Raw genomic sequence first — 23,980 nt, 5'->3', positions numbered from 1 at the left:
ACTATTTCTTTCATTATTTACATTTGACCATATTGGTTTTGACTGCTGTCAAAATGTATGGAAGCACTAGATGCTTTAAACAAAACCCAGATTCGTAAGCTTACTTTTTTGTTTGTTTGTTTTAAGAACTGCATTTGGCAGCCATTTTTAGAAGACTAAAATACTCAGCACAGCATATAAGAGAAAAACACCATTTGTGGGGGATCACAGTTGAGACCTAATAGTCTGTGTTTCCAGTGGCAAATCTATCTACATAACATAACAAAAATTACATCTGAAAAACACATCTGATCCTAACACCTGCTATCCTAGGTGTAGTTAAAAGCATGTTAGTTTCTCCAGTTGTAACACTCCTTTTTATGGCTTCTTAACTTTCTGCACAGTTTAATGTTTTCAGAAAGAGCACTTGTGAACTGTAATGGTCCCAGAGCAGCCGTTGCAGCTGTCAGAGACATAAGCACTGTTAAACACTCTACACAAGTATTTACAGAATAGAACCAAAAAGACTTTAAAATTGTCATTATAGTCTATGTGGTAAATAAGAAACTTCCTGAATATTAAAGTCTCTCTACTACTGGGGAGTTGCTTGGTTCATAAAACTAAAATATTTCTCTTTTTGAGTTTAATATTCTAATAACTGTCCTGCTAGCCTCTCTAAAGACTGAAAGGGAACAGTGGGGAAGTTGGGAAAGATGCTATGCTGCAGAGAATCATACATAATCTGCTTTCTATGTGGCTTCAGGGATATGGATTGTTTCATTGCCGCTTATTGTGATCAAACGGATAATCTAATATTCCAGGCTTAAGAAATTAGGCTGTCTTCATAGAAACACAAGTCACAATTTCAGCTAGATCCCTTCACAGATGATAGGAAATTAGTTCCATGTCACATTTACATTTTCATGTACGACTATGACATTTATACACAGGCATAATGACAGAAAATTCAACATGAGCAAAATCAAATATTATTATCATTGGCAAGAAATGGTAAATGCAAGCTAGCAGCAGAATTGAAAACACCTTCTCAAGATCTCCTATAAGGGAATACTCTTTGCCAAGAAAAATGTCACAGGCCGGAATACAGTTCAAAACTTTAGTTTAATTATTGTAACAAAAACATTTATTTTAGTTTATTCTGTTTTATCATAGGAGACAAAAAATACACATTTGGATATTTTATCCTTCTACTGTGGCAGTTAATAAAACAGAAGGGTTTAGTATGATATTTGTGTTGTAAATCCACGTCCAGAAATATCTGGAACTACCCAATAAAATAACCATCTAAAGATGTTTGAATAAGCAGCTTTTGGAACAGGACTTCACCTCTTTGTTCAAAACTAGCTTCAGAAATCTTTCAATTGCTAAGCAGCACAAGCCAAAGCCTGTCCTTCAGTATAATCACAGAAAGCCACAGAAAGTGGACATTTGCTGTAAAGAGTAGGTATAGGAAGGCAAAATATGACACTGTAAGAACTGATTTTAAATTACCTTTATTTTTACTCCAAATCTTATACTTAACATGTGATAACCTCAGGGTCTTTCTGATGTTTCACAATGCCTCGTACAACTGTGATTTAGCCTTAAGAACTATCACAAATTAGTGTGTAATAGCATGTAACAAGCATATTAATACATACTATTGTAACATGTAATAAGCATGCTATTACATACTATTTTAACATGTAATAATAATAATGATATAAATGGAGTTATAGTATACATGGTCATGATGATGGCATTAAAATTAAGAAATGCTGAAGAGAGTTTTTACAATCATAACTTAAGCAATGTTTTCTCATTTTCAACATGAAAAGACAATACATCTCTATAATTTATATTAAAAAAAATCATTGACTTCAAAATACTATGGTTTTTGAAAGTTAGTTTCAAAAGTATAGGTTTCTTATGCCTTCAGTAAGCTAGTTTTGATCAGTCCCTCGATCGAGGCAGAGGCATGATTGCTTGAGCATTAGCATTTTTGACTGGATAAGCACCATGCTGTACAGTAAAGGCAGTGTTGATGCCCTACTATATTGTGAAGTGAAATGTATAGCTCAAATAAACGAGCAGTTAAAATGTTTTAAGCTTTTAAATAGGTGTTTAAACATTGAGAGTTTAATTCAAAAAATATTTTGTCTCCTTTTGACAGTCTGTATCACATAACTTGGACAAGTCAAAGTATTTTTCCAGTCTATAACAGCAAATACGATGATGTATTTAGAGAACATTCTTTCTGAATACCTGGTCCCAGTGCATACTGCAACATGAGCATCAAGGTCACTTATTTAATGGCACAGTAAATGAGGTAGGTAGCAGATCAACCATCCTTATTAAAATATTGCTATGGTAGACAATGATTTTTATTTTATAGTCTGGCAAAAATTAAGCAATATAAGGTAAAATTCAGTCAAGCTACTTCTAAACTATTTTTTTAAAAAGGAGAGCTATTTTGAAAATCTTAACATTTTTAGACAATTTATTTCAGTTTATTACTATGCTCTACAAATTGCTTATATAGTGCAAAATATAATTCAGTTGAATAATATAATGAGATTAACAGCATGTCTTTTAATTTTGATATCAGGAAAATAAGAAGAACATGCTTTAATTTAAGTGACTCAGCAGTTTTATAATAGCTCATGCACTTGGCATTACCATACTAATTGGTCTAATAGTCTTTTTCATTATCCACTGCAGCCATACACATCGGTATTAGAAGGAAGCCAGTAGCTGTGAGAGTAGGTCAGATCTACACCTCCAGATCTATAGGACTCCAAAAGGGGTCAAATAACCAGTGAGTAGACGAAATTAAAATCAATAAAGACAAAAGGCCCCAGTGGAGAGGAATTAATTTGACTCCCTTCATCACTTTCATTTGATAGTTAAAGAAGCATTTCAGGTCAATTATATTAATAGAAACTGGTTGAGTGAAAAGATGTTAATGATGATCCAGAGCTAATTAGCAGAGCTATTTTCACTCCATCTTCTACAAAGAGAAAGGCAGAACATAGACACAGAATCAGACTCTTTTTTTGATCAATGATGGAAATTGGCAGAGGACAAAAGGCTGTGTGCAACAGCTTAGCGGCTTTTAGTGACAAGCCCGTACACGACGATGAAAACCAAAAATAAACACAGAGATTAATAATAATTTATTAAGTAAGATTTAAAAGGGAAAACCGAAGCAAAACTGGAACAATACGGTCATTGCCAAATATTAGTTGTTACTTCTTTTATAGAAGCCTATTCTACTTCATTCCTGTTGCATTTTTCACACCAGCAAAGCTTTCTGTAGATCTCTGTCTCTTAAGCACACAGAGGCACACAGATGGTAAAAGTCATAGAAAGTAGAGAAAAATTTTAATAAGAAACAAATATGAGATTACTTAACTAAAGAATATAGGATCCACTACATTGGAGCCTACAGAAATTAATCCAAGCCTTTTAAATTGATAGTTCTTCACAGGTAGATCACTATGGTAGATCAATCTTCTAGATGGTGTCAGGAAGAAGTAGTTTGGCTGTAATTCACTCTCATACGCTACTGAAGCTATTCTAAGTTCAGTTTCTTTTCATGGTTTACTGTGTAAGAAACTGTTTTTATCTGTTTCAAATCCATAGTTGCTCAAATCTGGATACTTAGACAGAAGAAATACGATTTGGCACCACAGCCATTCATAGCCATGAGAGACCAGACCTATACCTGTGTGTGTTCCAATTCAAGCATGGAATTGAATTGCTTCAAATAAAACAGCTCCCAATACATGTTTTAATGAAGCTTATTGCAAGTGTTGCATCTGTTCAAGACTTGCCTACAAGTCCGACTATTACAAGGAGCATACGTTACCGTGTAATTAAGCAGCAGTCATGAATGATGCTGTCCTCCACAAATATGCCACTCTCTTCATCTGTTTCGATCAGGCGACCAGCGTGGTACCAATGTACTTGGGTGGTATTGTCAACATATGTTGCAGTACACTGAAATGGCAAGCGGTCTCCATGAAAAACCACTTGTCTTTGTGATGGGATCAGCTCAAAAAGAGGAAGTTCCAGAGGCCCAGCTGCAGGAAAAACAAAATAACAGAAAAATAGGAAAAAAAAACCCTCACAATGAATTCCTCTCATGAATATTGTGAAGTGAACTAATTGTATAAAATTCTAGCTTCCTAGATCTTAACATTAAAGCACTAATATAAAATATATGCCCTCAAACTACCCATTTAAGTCTGACCATGTTGTGAATCCTAGAGATCACATTTCTTTCATTGGCGTGAGCCCAGATGATTACAGGATTACCAGAATATCTACAGAAAATGGGTTTCACAGAATAGTTCACAGTACGAGTGAGGTTGGAGGGGATCTCTTTAAATGCTCCAGTCCAGCCTCCTACCCAAAGCAGGATGCTTTAGTACAGAAAAAAATCAGTCTTCCAATTAAAGAAAAAATACAGCTATTAATATAGGTACAGTTAACATTTATAAGACAAATTCACTGTCAGTGGATGAAATTCCCACTGTGCTCCAGAACAAAATTTACTCACTCTACAGAGCCTAAAGGATCTCATATGCTGTGGTGGGTTGACCCTGGCTGGACACCAGGTGCCCACTAAAGCTGCTCTGTCACTCCCCCTCCTCAATTGGACAGGGGGGAGAAAATATAATTAAAGCCTTTCCCCTGAAGTTCAACTGTCCCTATGATTTCTCATTTCCTTGTCCCTGCTTACTTCTGCCTCTTCCACAAGTCATCTTTACTCTCTAGATCTTTACTCAATGTTAAATATTAATCTAAATAGCTCTTTCTACTTTTTAATAGTGGATCTTTATTTTATGAATTTTCTCTCTCCTGTCTTTCCCCAAGAAATACCCTACTAATAAGAATATTGCATATTCTTATTCTAAGCAGAATCTTACAAAAAACAGCTGCCATCATCACATACCCAAATGCCTAAACACAATTAAAAAATAAATAGTGTTGTAAATTTGGAAGGCATATGCATTTTTGGGAATGCTGAAAGTCTGCTAATTTCATAGATTTGACAGTGATTGAAGGCTATATCCTTCAATGCTACAGTCTCTGTAGAGACTGAATCTCTAGACAGTATTTGTTTTCTTCCACTTTTATTTCTAGATCCTGAAACTACCTTAACACAATTTCTGTAAAATATTTTCTATACATGGTGAGATTAATGCTATTTCTTTAAATCAGTAGCAGAACATTGAAAAGGAACATTTTAGGAAAGGTAACTGAAATAGAGGCTCTGCATCTGAAGAAAGAAGATCATCTTTTATAGGATAATAAGGAATAAAGGAAAACCTTATTTTCTTTTTTCTGGTATAGTCTCCTTAGGCAGGACAAGAAAATCACTACCGCTGATACTTTGTTATCATTGCACAAAATTCTAATGGTAATAAAAATACTAAGGACTCACATATGTGATTGATAAACACACTACCATGAATATCTTGCACAATAATTCCTAAAATACAACCTTTTCGCCTCAGCCTACAATGCCAAAACAATTGACTGAGCCTGGGTCACTTTATAATGTCACTACTGCAATCTCATCTTAGACACAATGCCTACAGACTTGCACGTTGGAAATCCTTCTACCTTGACGGGGAAATAATTTTTCAAATAGATCATCTTCTGCTTTATTTTTCTTCTGTTTTCATTTAAAGGCCTCTCATCATTAATATCTATCCAGCCTACAGGGTTGCCAGTTGAAAGGTCACCCTTCCACATTTGCACCACTAGTAACTATCTCAAACATCTATTTTTCTGACAAGTATTTTAACATTGACCTTTCCATTTCGCTGCTCACTATTTTATCTTCCTTAAACTTTCTCCTCAAAATCCTCCATTGCCCATAATAAATACAGATGAACTTAACCATGCCTAACCAGATTGCAAGCCATAATCACTGGTTCTACAATTGCTAAAATTTGTGGACAACCAGTAGTGTTTGTTCCTCTCCTTACTCAGCATCCCACTCTAACATGCTTCTTTATGTCATTCAGATGTTGTCTTTGGAACACTTAAATTGTGAGAAGCTGCATTTATAAACCTAGTTTTGGGCCCTCAATACTCCTGGGGAATTTAAATATTAAATAGTATATTCATCACTTGCTTTGAATAAACAGTGAGAGGGATCACTTCTACTTTTTTGTAGAGTAAGAGTGCCGGCCGGCATAATACGCAGGATTTGTACAAGAGTGAATATGTGATATGGCTGTCTGGGAGAAGCACACAGAGGATTAAGGGGCTAGCTGCTATCCACTGAAATGTTGTAAGTCTGCTGTCACTATAAGGGCAGGCTTCAGATATCCCTCCTTACTTGTGTGTACATCCTGTAGTTTATCTTCTGATTGCACCTATTATTTGTGGACATGGATGCGTTACTAAAAATTCCTTGAAACATACCTAGTATTTCTATATGATCTTTGGCTTCTAACTAAAAGAAGGGAAAGTAAACCAGATTAGTACCTCATTCATAATAGCTGCAGGCTTGGTCTCAGTCATTTACGTTAAAGGTTTTTACTAGAAGATGGAGAGAACCTCTCTCCAAAAGGTTGCAATCTTTGTGTTGCATTATGAAGTCAATTATGGAATGTAAGCATAAATGATGGTGTGGAACTTAGCCATAAATTAACTGAATGATTATGAAAATGGAGTCCAGAAAAATTAAACATACTGTCACAAGTACAACAGAAATGTATACTACTCACAGAAATAAAATGTTTCTCATGAATACAGTAATTTTTAACTGAGGATATTGTATCTTGTCAAATGTTTTTGCTCATGCACTGCGTGACACATTGTGTCATGAGGCTATGAAGTAGAAAGAGTGCGAACTATAGTATCAGTATTTCTTAAGACAAGCTAAATAACTTGCCTGGCATACAGATGCAGTGTAACACTACCACTTCGAATTTCTCTCTGCCTTTATAGCTGGTCTTTAAGGCTCTCCCGTTATCACTTCTGTGGCTCAGCTTTGGGAATCACCAAACCCAGGAATGGAGTAGGAATTATGTGTTTTGTGCAGATTTTGTCAATTAATGATCAGAAGTAAATGAAACCTTTTTTAACTGCAGCATATCAGAAAAGGAGAAAATGATCCTTTGGTTGACATCAGTCATATCAACAACCTATTCATTTTCTTTTTCTTTGCAAGTCCTTCTAAGTGCCAACAAAGATGCAAAGCGAATGAAACATACCTTTGGTTTACCGTTAGGATGGGATATCCTTCTGACCAGCTGGACCCTTTCACAATGTACATATTTGGGTTGGCCAAATCCGCAAATAATGATGCAAACTCATTTTCAAAGTGAAACAAGTAAAATTGCTATGGATTATGACATTTGCAGAACAAGGAAGGTACACTTAAGTACTTCTACAAAACATCTGCTTTTAATCTGTGTGATTTCTACAAAAAAATGATTACAAGAGCAAATCTGCAGTTGTTTTCTGGGGATAATCATGATTTAAATGACTGAGGCTGGTTCTGCAACTATTACTCATGCAAAAGTTCCAGTTGACTTCAGTGACACAGCTCACAGATATAAGGATTAATTGCATCAATAAGAGTTTCAGGATTAGGGCCAATACCCTTTGTCCTGAATGGCTATAAAATTATTGTATAGTTCCATCAGCATCAGCTGGAAATACTTATTTTAAATCCATAATCCAACAATCCTTCAAACTCAGAATAAAAATAGAAGTATTTACTAATGCTGTACACTCGTTTTCAAGTTTGACTTTGACAATAAAGTAAGAAGTAAGACGTAAGAAATTCTGAAAGTATTTGGAATGGTTTTGGCATTGATTTGACAGCACTGAAATATAACAGCTCTGGCAAGCATATCCCTACACAAGAGAAATTTTCTCTTTGATTATGTGATTACTGAAGACCTAATAAATATATATAATCTCTAATGCTCATATATATATGTGTGTGTGTGTGTATGTGTGTGTACATATGGCAGATACAACAGCCTCATCAGATTAAAAATAATTTAGAGTTTACTATTGTATCCTGGGAACGGAGGGACTAACTTAGGGGGATTTCATTTATTTAATTTTTACACATGTGAAAAATATTCCAAGATTCTCCTTCCAAGACAATCCACTCTGCTGCCCTCGCATTTGGAGCCAGCACCACCATCTGCAAATGAGAGGTGTGGCTCTCCTACAGGCATTTAGATCAAGGGCTGCTGAAGTGTTTTACAGTCTTTACCTGTCTTGTCTCTCTAGTCAGCACTAAACCATGATTGCGAGAGAGCACCACAGGAATCACTGATAGCAGCATGAATCTAAAGGTCTAACCCGTCATTATAGCAATTACATCTTTTTCTTTATCTTTCACTTCTCAGCAGAAAAGGGTTTTGTTGACTGAAGGCCAGATTCTTTATGCGATCCAGTCTTGTATTGCAGATTAGCTCTAGACTAGAATACTGAGGACATATGGAGGAGGAATCAGGTTACACAAATACCACTGAATTAGAGTATCGCTTAAGAGTCCTTCTCACAGAAAGTATATCCATGCACATTTTAATGCATGCAGCATCCCAAGATGTATATAAAGTGGAAAAAGAAAATAGAAATTATTTCAATAACCATTAGCTAAAACAGAAAACCAGCAAGGTGCACTGAAGCTCTAAGGAAATGGTCCAATGCGTGTGCCCTTAATATCTTTATAAAACAATTTCTCTCTCTCACAGACATGCACACACATGAAATACTTTCTGCGCTTTTCCTTACAATTCAGTTCTTGAGATTCTAAAAGTAGTTCAATTTTGCTTCTAATTTTAGCCTTTCTTTTTGTTTACTGTTTTAAAAGATGGAAAGGAAAAGAATGTGAAGGAAATACTGCTGTCACCGAACATATATGGAATACAACTATTTGTAAAAGACATAACATACGATGCATCTCTAACCTGTATTTTAGTTACATTTTAAATATAATATGATCATATTTAAAATGTATGCACTTATAATGAATGGACACTACTGTTTTCTGGATGATCAAAAGCAAATCTGTAAGCACAAAAGCTGGCCCATGCAATAGATTTGTCTAAACGCTAGAGAAAGTTGGCTAGTCATTGGCCAACATGACCAGCACAAGATATTGGAGACATGATCACAGAAAAATGAAACTACGTCCTACCTCCAGCCACATTTTTTGCATTTTCTCCTACACAACCTATAACCTGGGCAGGACAACTCTTTACAGCTAAATAGCTACTAAGTGCATAATCCTGGTTACTACACCAGAGCATTCTGCTGTCAGTTTACCATAGGCACAGTTTTCTGCTATACATTTTCTGGCCCTCATTAACTGGTTTTGTTTGATACTGGCAGCTTTTACACAGTCAGAAATAGGAAAATCCACAGGTCTCTCCAGGTTGCCCACACATCAGTGCAGTATTATAGTGCTCATGTCTCAGGATACACCATCGACTTCTGCCTCTTGGTAGAAAACTCGGTTTGCTACAGTGCACCACAAGCTTTTGGGACAGAAAAAAACCAGAGGCTGGCATTTTGCTTCTTGTTAATCACTTGATTTATTGTATTGCCAATGGAATTTTTATTTGAACTGAGTGTGCCTACAGAGTGCGGCACATCCTGCTGACAAAAGTGTGAGTTAGAGCTCTAATATTTGTATACAATCTCAGTGGGAAAGAAATGTGCATGGAAAGCACAGAGGAGGGAAGCTGGAAGTGAGGACAAAGTAAAGGAACTGGTCCAATAAAAAGGACAGATGAAAATAAGGAAAAACAAATTGAAACACATTAGTTAAAAATTTGAATTGCTGACACAGCAAATTATATCTGTTGGTATTTACTGAATGGAACTGAAGAAAAGAGAGTGATCTGAATTGCTCTGAAGGCCAGTTCTGCCAAGAAGGGGAGGTGCCAGTACACCAATGCCAATTTCTGTATTGCAAAATTTGCTGACAATAACAAAAGGTTTGGTGTAGAAGGTCACAGACAGTGCCATATGCCAAGGAAGTCGAGAAGGAATACAGAACTGGAGCCAAGCTTCAGTTTTAATAAAAGCTTTGCCTGGCTCCGATTTTAACATAATATCAAGAAAATACAGATGCCAACATGTATTAAACACATCAAAATAAGATAAGTCTTTTGGGCTTGGGACAAGAAGGCTTTGTACCATATTCATTTACCACTCACAGCAGAAAAAGTAGAGCTTCTGTTTGTGTAATAGCTTCTTATTTCCACCAACTTCATAATACTGGCAGGGCAAGGCATATTCCACACCGTTTCACCAGTCGCTTTCACCCTCATACATGCTTTTCAGACAGGAACATAAAGTAGATGGATTTTTTTGCAGCATCTCATAATTAAGTCACAGGTTTATGTTTATTTTGTAATGCTAAGTGCTACACTGAAATGGTAGCTACTAACCAAAGAGCAAGACTTCAGACGTGTATACTGTTTTACTTTGTTACAAATCTTGTGTTACTTTTTACTCCTGCAAACTTCTGTAAAGCCATCAAAGCTGAGAAAAAGAGAGAGAAAGGGTTCATGTCTCGTGAGCAGGCATAGCAGAGTCAGTGGACTGAGGCACTGATAAGAATGTAGATGCTGCTGCAGGGAGCTGAACAGAAGTAGCAATCCCAGGATTTATCCTGAGTAAGTTAGAAGTACGATGAGCCCAGGCTGTCACAGTCCACTGCTACTGGTCCTTCAGTTATCTAGGTTAGCTAACCTCATAAATATACTCCATATCTACAAAACAGAAGATTAAAGTCAGTGCAGTTATGCCAAGAACAGCTACAAACATAGCTTTGGATGACAGCCTCACTTAGAAGCACCTGGATTCCATAACTTCTCAGTCTTATTCAATTAAAATAAATTACACCTGTGTAGAAACTAAGGAAAGCTGAGCTAGAAAAAGTACAATTCAAATCTAGTCACTTTTAGCAAATCCAACTCAGACAGGTTTCAGCCAGCACTCAGCAGATGGGTGACAAGTCCAGCCATGACAAAGTTATTTCTCTACAGCAGTTTCCCCCAGATTTGTAAGCCCCTCTGAAAATAAATTATCAGTTTTGCACTGGGTCTAGGGACTGATGCATGTTGTGCCCATTACAACCATTTTAAGTTTACTTGGTAGGAAAGTAGAGGTAGAGAAATACAGAGGTAGTACGTTTCACTTAATAGCGTTTAACATGAATGTCAAATATCATAACATTAATTGGTAAAATGGCAACAGCTACGTGAAAAATTTTCATAATAGGAAATTCAAGGTTTCATTCCAGTTAATCAATTAACCAAAAATATTATCTGCACGCAGGCAAAATAAAGCCCACGTCTTGCATTGGCATATCTAGCAGAAATTTAAAAGAATGGGCAGAGTTTTTTCATCACTGATTTCTTCCTTACCAAATAAAACTGCTGCTGCTTTTCAATTTCTTATTTTCAAATTGTCCCAGAAATCTACTTTAGAAGCTGGGGAGCATTTGATTATTTGCCACATCCCGAAATTGAAGACCATGACATATTGACAGCTATGGTATCGGAAGATTCATCAACACAAATTCCTTCACCGGTAAGAGTCAGAAGCTATTGCTAGAAAGCCAGTTTCAATTACTCAGATTATCCTTATGGCAAGCAAGCTGGCAGGTTCATGGCTATGCACACTCATTACAGCTTGCAGTTAATAAAAATGGCCGAGCAGTGGCAAGCATAAAGCACCTAGCTCTACAAAATATTGATTAGCTTTATCTATCTGGGAAGTATAGTGGTAGCACTCATCTTTCCAAACCTTAAGCACCACTAGCCACCTTCTTTTTATTTTCATATCATTACTACACACTCAGACCAAGGAAGCATGGCAGCAGGAGGATCCCAGGAGTGGCAGTGATCGCCCCTAATTGCCCAGAGTCCAACAGGCTGCATGAGTACCCATCTATGCTGCAAGAATGCCAAACGAAAGAGACATGTAGAAGTCATAAAAGATGCTGAACAAGTGACAGTTCTGCTGAAGTAAGAACTTGTCCCAGTCATTGTATGAAATTTTTCCATTCCAAACTCCTCTCAGCCCAGCTGACAGTGTCAGAAAATGCAGCTCTCTACAGCCATTTTTATACATATCTTAAAGAAAGTGCTGTATGATGAAATGTGCTATAAAAATGTGAAATATTACTATGGTATACTCCACTTAATTAGAACAGAGGGTATGAGAATGGAGGCTTTATAAGTGTCCTGGTTTCAGCAAGGGATAGAGTTAATTTCCTTCCTAGTAGCTGGTACAGTGCTGTGGTTTGGATTTAGGATGAGAACAAAGTTGATAACGCACCCATGTTTTAGCTGTTGCTAGGTAGCGCTTACACTAGCCAAGGACTTTTCAGCTTCCCATGCTTTACTGACTGAGAAGGCTGGAGGTGCACAAGAAGCTGGGAGGGGGCACAGCTGGGACAGCTGACCCAAACTGGCCAAAGGGACATTCCATACCATGGGACGTCATGCTCAGTACATAAACTGGGGGAAGCTGGCCGGGGGGGGCCGCTGCTCAGGGACTGGCTGGGCATCGGTCGGTGGGTGGTGAGCAATTGCACCGTGCATCACTTGCTTTGTGTATTATTATTATTATTATTATTATTACATTATTAGTATTATTGCTATTATTATTTTATTTCAATTATTAAACTGTTTTTATCTCAACCCATGAGTTTTTCTCACTTCTACTCTTCCAATTCTCTCCCCCATCCCACCCGGGGTGAGTGGCTGTGTGGTGCTCAGTTGCTGACTGAGGTTAAACCACAACAACAAGGAACTTTCCCATGAGAACAATTAAGATTAATTACAACAAATTGTAATCACTGCTGTTAACCGGACAATATTAACATAGGTTTGGAAAGAAGTGTATATAATTTTGTCTAAGAATTACCAGTATGAAATTTAACCCTAGTCTTTTAATGTACATATTACCGTGTTAAGAATAAAGAATATATCTTCCGGGATGCTCCATGAGTCAAGGCTGGCTGTCTTACCATTGCTTTGCTCATGAGCAACTAGCTTTTGGAGATGGCCAGTCAAGTCTCCAAGGGCAGAAGTTTTGAAGATTAAAGAAGCTTCGTTTCGCTGATATTCTCCTCGCTACATCTTAGCTAAATTTTCATTTAGTTATTTCGCATGCTTTTTGTAGCAAGCAGGCAAAGACAATGTAGAAAATCAGACAAAACTGTACATTACAAACCACTGATGTAGTTTAGAATAAGCTATGGGAAGACTAACAAATTGGGCACATTTCCAGCATCTAAATCAGCGAGATTTCAGGGGTGAAAAGTTCTGTTCAACTATATTTTCATGTGTGAGCACAGATGCAAGAAAATACGTACTAGTAAAACCTCATCCTTTAAGTTTCTCAAATGACCATTTTAATACTTCTGTTATTTCACGTTTATAAGTTTTAAATGTTATTAATTTTGTTCCCCCAACCTTGCAGCAGTATTTTAAATTACCACTAAAAAAATTAGATAACAATGTTTAATATTAAGTATAGGGCACCATATTCCTTTTTTTTTCCCAGTTTGAGACTGATCATATTAGGATGAGAAATCTAGAATTTGGAGCCAAAAGATTAGAGTGTTGTTGGTTTCATACTACCAAATGTTTATCTACTGAAAACTTTGATATTTAAAATGGGCCACTTAGCTCCGATAGAAAATGAATCTACCACACCCATCTTTGAGAGATCCAAAATGTACAGGTACATTATTTGACTTACAGACATTCTGCTATTATCTATATTTTGTTATTAAAGAAAATCCTGAATTGCTAACATTGTAAAATAGAAACAATTGCAAGAGGATCTAACTACAGCTAATTGTATCAATATCCATATCTTGCAAAACCTAATCCTGTGAAAGGTTACTAATGGGAATATTCCTATTTCAATAGAATTAGACCTATTCATATGATTAGGCACTCCCTGCAGAATTGGAGCTGAAGTCTTGATCCCACATGTTCTTGAAGACAATGATGCTCCTCATGAATGCAAGCAGGCTATCTGTAGGCTGCCAAGAAACTGCAGGACTGGAATCTAAATCTGGATAATTAATCCATCATTCTTTGTCCTTGAGATTTTGAGTTTAATCAGTTACTACATACTGAAAAGAACCCCACAGTTCAATATTTACATTGTGTTAATGTAGTAAGAATGACTTGTAAATGAAGAAAGAAATGGTTGAAACAACAATCTCAAACCTATTCCTAAGTTTAGGTAAATAACAAATGAGACCAAAAAAAATGTTGTGTGTACTAGGAGAGAAACAAATGAAGAAAAAATGCCCCTTGTTAACTTTGAGCCAGTATTTGTTATTGCAATATATTTCACGTAGGAAAGAAAACTTCTAAGAACAATCTATGTGCAGGTGTATACAATTATCATTTTAAGACTCGAAAGGCAATGTAGATAATTAATTTTTGTCACCATATGAAAAAAGCAACTGCAAATCTCATTTCTCACCCAATATCCCTAGCACAAAATATTTGACAGTATTCTTAAAAGCTGATGCAGAATGAAGCTGAATGCATTCAGTTGATTTCAGGCTTAAATTTAACTGTTGAAAAAGCCTCCTTTCAAAAATTGAATTTCCCAATATCAATCTATTTCTTTCTATTTTTGGCATTTTAAAAATACATGTTTCTTTCAAAGTTCTTACTTTGAAAGAAATCTTGCTAGGGATGAAGGGAAAACGTGCAAGCACATCAGGTAAAATTATAAGGACATTTCAACATATCTAGCAACTAAAACATCACTATTGCTCCATTGCTGAGAAAGCAGTTAAAGCCACACTGTGTTTTAAGAATATATGTCAAGAATAAAAAAGCTGCTTCAGAGAATGAAAGTACTTTATACAGGAAGTATAGAAAAGAAAATGTTCTCTTTTTTCCTAATGTTATTACTGTAATCGATTTTAAATGTCTTGAATGTGCTGAATTTCTGTAGTATTTTAGGTAAGATTGTAAAAAAAATTTACTTATGAAAATAGGCTAGGGAGCTGCATGTGGCCCAAGAGAAATATGCCTTAATGTTCTGCTCATACTTAAGCATGAGAAATACAGATTAGAAAATGTGAGTAGGTAAGTAATGATGAAAGTGCTTCATACCTTTCTATGTAAGTAATTAAATCTTAAAATGGTCAAGAAATCTCTAAGAACACAAGTAGAAAGAGTGCATAAAGAATATAAATGTGTTTTTTTCTTTTTTGCTTTGCACCAGTTTCAATGTGAACAGGTACGGAGCATCAAAGCGGAAAGTGCGTACATTTTAACCTGACTCTGCTCCTTTAGAGGATGATTCTCTCTGATGAAACTCTGATTCTCAGTGAAGTGAGGCAAACTACAAGAAACAAGGTGCTGGTTAAGTACAAACAATTCCCTAACAACTATATGCCCTCCCACCCAGTATGTTGTTTGCATTTTCTACGAAACATTTAATGAATTGTATTGCAGAATACAGAAGCCAGAAAAGGATCTATCCCTTTGAGTTGTATCCCTCCCTTAGAAGTACCCCTCCTAAGTAGGGAGTCTATAATACCAAAAAAAGCACATTTCAGTAATATTTTATGAGTAACAACTTGCTAATTTCACTTATGAGCTAACACTTTAAACTAAGGTAGTTTACAGAATTCAGAGACTGAGTAATAATTCAAACACCGTTGGACGCTCCCAACTTGTAGCTATTATCTTACATTGTTTCTTACCTCTCTTTTTAGTTGGATGGATTTTTATTCTTCTTTAGTGTTAACACTTTTCTCAGTAGACAGCTCCCTAAGGCATGCTAGAAACCTAATCATACAGATCTTATACAGATACAACTCCAGCTCTCTATTTTGAGTACTCATTCCCTGTCATCCATAGTGAAAGTCCTAACTGACTGTTAAAGCTATGAGTAAATTATGAACCAACCCAAACAATTTCTCACTACAAGTTTGATGTAAACACTTACAATTCTATTCATCACAACCAAAGGGTGCAGTACCCATGAATAGAATACACATTTTGTCATAATACACACTTTCAAAATAACATACTGTAAGAACTCTTCTAAGCCAGGTGAAACACACTGCAGTTGATTTTCATGAACGTGGAGCACCCAGAGCAACAACAGAATTTGAAAACAGTTTCCGGATACTCACAGCCTCTGAAAAACAGGCTCCTGAGCCTAGGGAGGCCACCCTACCCCCATCAAGGCAGATGAGACACTACATAAAAACAGATGCTATCTCAGCCACGTTGATACGAGAAAGGAAAATGGCTCAGCTGCAATATTTTGTTTGCCATTACTCTGTGCTTTGCAAGTTCTATTTCCACCATACTTTCCCCTGAGACTGCATCTTAAAATGTATGTATGTAACATTTGAGTTTATAACTTTTTCCTTACTCTGGAAGTTTCTTGACTAAGGATGGTATATGAAGAACATTCATTAATACTAGCTTTGCTAATTGTATCCGTTTGCCCTCGTTGGCTGTAATTATTGAAACGACATGGGTTTTTCAGAGACGTGCACAATATAGGTGAATAAATAATGCTTAAAACTTCTTTTCACTCTTGCCTACAATCCTCTGTTGAAGTAGTTCAATATGCAAGATTTCCTCACATTCAATACAACCCAGCAAATAAGGAAGTGGGAAACTAAGAACAATTTGGGACAGAAGCATAATAAAGATGCAAGCAACTGATTCATTTCTTCCAAGGAAAAGACTTGTGTAGATCTTTCCATCATAGACAGAGAAAGAGGGTAAACACAGCTTTGGGGGACTACATTTAGCCCATTCCTCATGAAAGGGTCAGAGGCAAAGGGCTAGAATGAGCTCTGCTAACACGGCCCGAGAGCCGTCCAAGACTGTTAAAGATTGCTTTATCAGACTTCCTGCCAGACTGCCTTACAGCAGGCTGCTAGGGAAGGTAAGGACAACAACAGGAACAGGAAAGGTGACCTGCGACAAAACTAGCTTGCCTGAAAGTGCTGTGATGAGATGGTGCGGATGTGTATGTATCAAACCATCTGCTCAAGTAGAGCAAAGTGACTTGAAAAAATCTAGGCATCTCTACATTTAGGCTTCCTGAGAACTGACAAGATACTACGTCTAGTTCTTTTAACCTGTCTGCTTTATAGGAAAATAGTCCACACAACAATATGATGACCAAGATTAGGACAGTAGACTACATAAACCTGAAAAATCTACTGACACCAAGAAAAGAACTAAACCTACCCACTCTCTGCACAGAAAAATGCATAATGATAAGGAATAAAAATGTAATTTATTATGTATAAACGCATTAAACTCTAAGCAAGAAAATATATTTCTTAATATCCTTTTATATTTTCTTACTTTTAAAGCAATTTTTTTAAATTGAAAAAAGGTGATAGCATGGTCCCAATTATTTATTTATAAACACCTGTAGAGAAAACGTATATGCAAAAAGCAATACTTTAATTTGTAAGAGACCTGCATGAGAAACAGGATTCTGTCCCAGGAGAATTAGATCATTTTATTTGTGGTGGAAATAAATAAATAATAATGTCTTAAAGCACTATACATTTTTTTTATACTTTGGCCTTTGCAATATTTTTTGTACAATTTAGTAAATATTTACATCATTTTCAGCCAAATCATTTATTTAAAGATTATTGATATTATGTCAACTACTTTCTAAACTTTAAATAAAATCTAATTGGGGGAGACAAGAAAATCAGCACCTTTCCAAACAACTGTTTTTATGAGTCAACTTTTTCTAACAGAAAAAGGCTTCATCAGAGTTATATGTCAATTGTAATTTGCAGAACAAACGAACTTTTACTACTTAGTGCTATTAGTTCAATAGCATAAATACAGCTTTGAGACTGAAACTAAATTCTAATATCTCATTCATCAGTATAAATAATCAAAACCCAGCTTTAAGAGCAATCTTTTGTAATCCCCTTAAGACAAAAACTCATACAGGTCTTTCCAGAGTGAAGAATTTGGCCTACAGAATCTATTTCTGCTGATGATGTGTGCAAGGAAAAACCACACACTGCTCTCAGACCTCAGGTGGAATTTATAGCACTCGTGTTCAGGAAAATGTAGTTTTCCTCCTGCAAATTGTGTAAGTTTTATTTGGAGTCATGGAGAAACAGTAACAAGGCACCGCATGAAGCTAATTTCACAACCATTTTTCAGAAAGATATGCTGTCCATACCGTTATGAATTCATTGCAGTCCCTCATAATTAAGGCAGAAGACAAAGGCAAAACTGTCTTTTATCATCAAACTATTTTTCAGCCTTATTTCCAACATTGCCAAAAATTGCTTTCTAGCCGAACATTTCCGAGTTGCAGATTTTTTTTAAAGAAGATTTAAGTAGCTCTTATAAGCTGTTAATGAACTATGCAAGCAGAATCCAGTGAATTCCAAAACTGTGCAGTTACTTAAATTAACTCTTATAAAAAACGTCAAAGCGGGTTTTTAACTGTTTTCAATGGGTGACTTCTTTAGCTATCTTGAGTTATCAGATGCATGCGAAAGATCTGCCAGAAAGAAATTTGAACGATGATTTCTTCTCCCATCAAACATAAAAGACACCGAAAAAGCTCAGGGCAAACTGCCCCCTGTAGCTATTCAGAAATTTTTTTACTGTCTCATTTCCTCTTCACATACTTTGACTTTTTGGTTCATTCCCTAACTCGCCTGCAAAGATCTTTGCCGTTTCCCTTCTATTTTCATTTTTTCCCTTCCATTCTTCTTTTCTTTGCTCATCTTGTGACTGTGATACCTCATGACCTCTTCTAGCATGTAGAAGGAAGATCAGTAACTATAAATGCAAATGTCTGACAGTATGGAAGGTGTTCACGTGCAGGAGTGTTTAATTTTTAAACCACTTCTTAATATTTTCTTTAAGATATGTTTAATTTGATTAGCTCTATGCATATTTCAACACATATTATTCTTAAGACATTCTCAATAGTTGTTATTATTTTGGTGCCAGACAGCCTTCTATTATGCCTAAGTTACTGAAATTTGATTGAAGTTACTGAATGTATTTTAATATTAAGTTACTGAGTTACTTAACCTAAGGTGATTAAGTTATTGAATTAAGTTACTGAAAATGAAATTGCTGACTGTTGTGGGCACCGTGAGCTGCCCAACAAATATTATGAGCACCGTGAAGTACCTGGCAGACATTACATAGCTGGTGTAAGGCTCAGCAAATATAATCACCGTGAAGCTCTCTGCAGATCTAAAAAGGGGTGTCAAGCTGTTGGCAGTCATTACGAACCTTGTCAAGTGTTCAGTGGACATTATAAATAGCAGTGACAACTAGATGGGTCTTGTAAATTCTGTATCAGAGGTGTGGTAAGGAGTCCTATGAGGAATTAAAGTACGAAATTCTGAGAAACTACTTTCATTTCCTCTCTAAAATTCACAGGCTCATATTCATTGGCAACCTGGAAATACCAATTAACAGTGCTTAATCGATTCTTCTGATCATTCCAGCATTTTCAGAAAGAGGACTTTTCCTGCTGGGAAATGGATCTCTATGAAGATGCCCATGCTGGGTCTCTATAAAATGGCAGCTAGATATTTGAAAAGTATTGCAGATTTTCACATGTTCAGTAATACAGGCTACTGGAAACGTCTCTGCCTTTCACTCACAAGAGCTCATTCCTTATTTGCCTCCAGACAGGTATCAGTGTTTCGTTAACAATTCAGCTGATGGAACGTCTGTAGCTGGTATTCACATCATTTCACATCTCTCCCAACTTGTAAATATCTGTATTTGCTGTTGTTGTTAAAACCAAATTTTTTGTTATTACTCCAGTCAACACTGATCCCCCTTCTGCTATAAATGTGTTAGCAACACACATCATTCTTCTTGTGGTTATTAGGATAAAAGTGTGACTTTCCTTTTGTTCCTGTAAGACATTAGCAAAGTCACCATCCCAGCAATTTTCTGTCATTCAAGAAAGTCAAAGATTCAAAGATTCTGTTATTAACGAAGTATGTGTGAAATTATACTTCTGATTATGGAACCCACCAGCATAATCTTAGGCAAAGATTTTTTTCTCTGCAGTACGCGATACTTTTAGAATCTCTGGGTTTGTCTGTTCTTTGCTAGACAGTGTTCAGTGTGAGAGGAATTTTCTTTACTCATTCATTTTTTGTTTGTTTGTTTCCTCACACCATATCCATCATGCTTGCTACGGTGAAAAATCTTTTTCAAAAAGCGATTCACTTACAGATCTTCAAATACAGAATTCACCTAACTGAAGCTCACTGTAAAAATTCTATTCATCCCCAGGACACAGTGCTAAAATGTATAGTTACAGGTTTATAAAAATGAAAAATACCAGAATGGAATCTGACATTTATGCCACGCTGTCAGAGGTATAACTTGAAAGGAATATTCTATAAATCCCTGTAGGAATCCTCAGTTTCATGCAGTATACAATGTAGAGCTACCATCATGGGTTAATCTTTTAAATCATAATTACATGTTACCTAATATATAGACAGGACAGTGGTGTTCTTGAAATATATATATATATATATATATAAAACTTTGTATGAAATAAGAAACTTGTATTCTTTTCCATCTTTCAATCTTAGTGGTATTTTCTGTGCCATATACCTGGATTTCTTGTGCCTATAAACAAGGCAGATTTATTACTTTTTTTTTTTCCATCATTTCTGTTTTTTAATATATTCTCTGGATTCCACTTCAATTTGTAATGTCGAATGAGAGTACAGCTCACCACATATCAGCTGGCTTTCCTTCAGGTTATGAAATGACAGTCCTTGTAAAGCACTGGGGTAAGCACAAACTGTTTCCTCCGCTATTCGAACTGAAGCATTTCTGGCCCATTGCAAGACCCATTTTAGATTACAGTCACAAATGAGTGAATCGGTGTTGAAATGTCTAGAAAGGCAAAGAAAGATCACAATTGGTACCCATGCAATTTTCATAAACATACTTTCTTCTGTTAGATTCAAATGATCTAACTCCAAAGAGAACTAATTCTAGGTAGATGCATAACTATGGATGTATAATTATAGATGTATAATTGTAAAGGTATCCTGAGACAACTAATACACATTGTCCCACTGTTAATGACTTCCAAGGCATTATGCCAAAGTTCTGGGTTTGGTTACAGAACAGCATCACTGACTACTGGATTAAATTTGAGTATGTGCTGCTGTAGAAAGTCATACTATAACATAATTTCACTTAGAAAAACTCTTTTGAGTAGGAACTTAACCATGGAAGTATCCGGTATACATTTTTAAATCTCAGAGAAGTAAATTTAATATAAATAACTGGGAATTGTTATTATAATTGCAGGAAAAATATTTAACATGAATGTTTTTGTGTATTTAGAGTTATTACACGATGTAATGCATGAAAACATGGAAAGGTATAAGATCATAAAGGAAAAAAAAACAGGGATGCTAGTCAGGATGGCTAGACCGGGCTAGTCAGGAACGGGGTCAAGTTGTCAGCGCTATCCATTTCACTGGGCCAGGTAGAAGATGACAGCTCATCAGCAGTGAGACAGACATTGATAACAAAATACTGCATATTTTACATTTGGAATGCATTACTAGAAACAATCCTATTTGAATTCATATTCAACTCTGCTGTGTTTATTCTAATGTGTTTCTCGAATATTTCAGATTTCCAAACAGAAGGTATCATACTTACAGTGCTTTCAGAGCTAGCAGCTCTGAAAAAAGTCCATTCATGAGACTTGAAAAAATATTCCCTGACAAATTCCTAGAAAAAAGCAATTTCTAGTCAGTTATAACAAATACAAGAAGCAAACAAAATTTTTATAGACTATAATTTCCCGATGCTGATTAAGAAATTCTGCTTTCTTGACAACAGTAAAAACATATTTAAATTTGTACATTGCTTTCTCATAAATGACAGCAATGTTTAAATCAAATCATACACTTTTACTTCTTTTATTTTCACAGCAGGTATACATACAATTCACTTGGTCTAATAAACAGGAATATTTCTACATATTTAATAGAATAGAATTTTAGAAGAGAATATTCTGGAATTTAAGTGAAAATATTCATACAATGATTAGTCAGTGAGACCTATGTTGTATTTTTATAGTGTATGTAGAATGCCACTTCAAGGTAAAGAAAAACAGTGTCTTAATTTAGTAATGCTTAGAGGAATTCAAGCAATTCCTTAAAACAGTAATGAGTCTTCAAAGTAACTACACAAATAGTTTTATTACAAAGGACTTTAAACAAACTGATTTTTCCCATCCTTAAATTAAGGACATTTCCATTTTAACTACTGTTTTACTATTTCTTGTCTTGATGGTTGCATGGATTAAGCTGAATACTTGCAAACAGATGCGATTTAATTTTGCCTAGTTTAACAGTATTGCTCTGCCAGTGCCTTAATAGTATAAAAGGTAAATGCTTAATGTCAAGTCATACTGTCTTTTTGTATACCAGTAAACTGAAAAATTAGTGCAGTATTCAAGATTAACACTTCATACCATATGAATTACCTACTTTTGAAATACTGATACACATTCCTTTCTATCCAGTGCCTGAACCCTACATGTCTGAATTCAAGGATGGCTACAAAATTTCAGCTATCAGTGAAATTTCAGATCTCTTCCATGGAGATTTGTTGTTACGTGTAGGAAAAAAAGAAAAGTGGACTGGCAAAGAAAATGGTTTCATTACTTTTTCATTAAAAAGGATGTTTTTATAATTATTGATTTTAATTCTCTTATGTCTATAAAGTAAAGAATGTACACTAAACTGAAGACACAAATTCAGATCGGGAGCAATGTTCCACCAGTGAGGAATCTACCAAGCTGCAAAAGATCTGAGCCAGCTTCATAAAGTAAGGAAAAACAAAATACTCAAGAACCGTGCTTTCTACAGAAACCTGTACAGATACATATGGATCAATGAATTCAAGAAAGAGGAGAAAATATTGCTAATTTATAAATTACATTAAGAAAGTTATGGAGCATTCTTGAAACAATTACTAATCTTATTTTTGTACACAATTAATTTTTCACCACTGAAATAATTAAAAAAAAAAAGAACTTTGAACACTTCAAATTTTCATGGTAGTTTAAAGCAAAATTCTACTAATACAGAAAAATAAACTGGCTCAGCAATGTTAAGTGAAATTATTTCTCATTATATTGAGTGACCATGAGATGTGTTGATATAATTGAACTCATTGTTAAGATTTTGTCTAACAGTGCACCTTTAATACAGTTGTGGTGCAAAGCTCTTGGAAATGGAAGGGCTTTCACGTATCTCTTCAAGCGTGGATATGTCTAACGGTGGAAATGAATGTTTGCTTGTAGCTACCTATTTCTATACCTTTAATATTTTGGATTTATCAACAGGAACTAAAAATATAGAGCATTTCACAAAGACTCAGTTACCTCTTTACTTAAAATTAAATGGATCTACTCATGTGCTTATTGGACATAAGCCCTGACGAGGCATATGCTGAAGCAGCTCAGTGAACTGGGACATTAAACGGACTAAATCAGAAACTGATAACCCTGACATTTACACTGAAGTAAATCAGAAGCGGTTCCACTAATATGAAAGCAGTTACAGTAGTATAAACCTTCTGACAGAGGACAATCATGTTAAACTAAAGGATGGGGAAAGCAATCTGCCTAGCCTGGCATGGACAACAGCCACAGGGCAGAAATAGGGGCCGGGGGGCGTGGGGGGGGGGTGTCTTTTCTCTGCCTCATCCCACTGCAGTACGACAACATTGCCAATCTGATCCAAATCCCCTCTTTTCCCTTAAATAGCTATCCATGCTTCATACAACAAAACAAACAGAACACCAAGCCTGAAGTTTGGTAATTCTGTTTGGATCAAAGGAAGGCTTTACGTCTGGTCAATATTTTAGGAAACAGGGAAAAACTGTAAGTCATTTCCACAGCTGATGTAGCA

At 35.8% G+C, this 23,980-nt stretch overlaps 1 protein-coding gene across 1 annotated transcript in view; it reads right to left on the bottom strand.

Moving 5' to 3' along the window:
• The window catches only part of LOC103916287 (probable G-protein coupled receptor 125), a 245,912-nt gene that overhangs the window by 151,769 nt on the left and 70,163 nt on the right, over positions 1–23,980 (bottom strand). Inside the window, exons 4-6 of the mRNA XM_009323256.1 lie at positions 21,717–21,788; positions 20,770–20,933; positions 3,851–4,064 (exon numbers count right to left, since the gene is read on the bottom strand). Of these exons, the coding sequence (XP_009321531.1) occupies positions 3,851–4,064; positions 20,770–20,933; positions 21,717–21,788 (450 nt within the window). The remainder of the gene's footprint in view (positions 1–3,850; positions 4,065–20,769; positions 20,934–21,716; positions 21,789–23,980) is intronic.

This window comes from Pygoscelis adeliae, unplaced genomic scaffold (assembly GCF_000699105.1).
Source record: "Pygoscelis adeliae isolate BGI_AS28 unplaced genomic scaffold, ASM69910v1 Scaffold294, whole genome shotgun sequence".
Classification (NCBI taxonomy): Eukaryota; Metazoa; Chordata; class Aves; order Sphenisciformes; family Spheniscidae; genus Pygoscelis; species Pygoscelis adeliae.
Note: the sequence above shows the minus strand (reverse complement) of the source record. Positions and strands in the feature narration are given on the sequence as shown.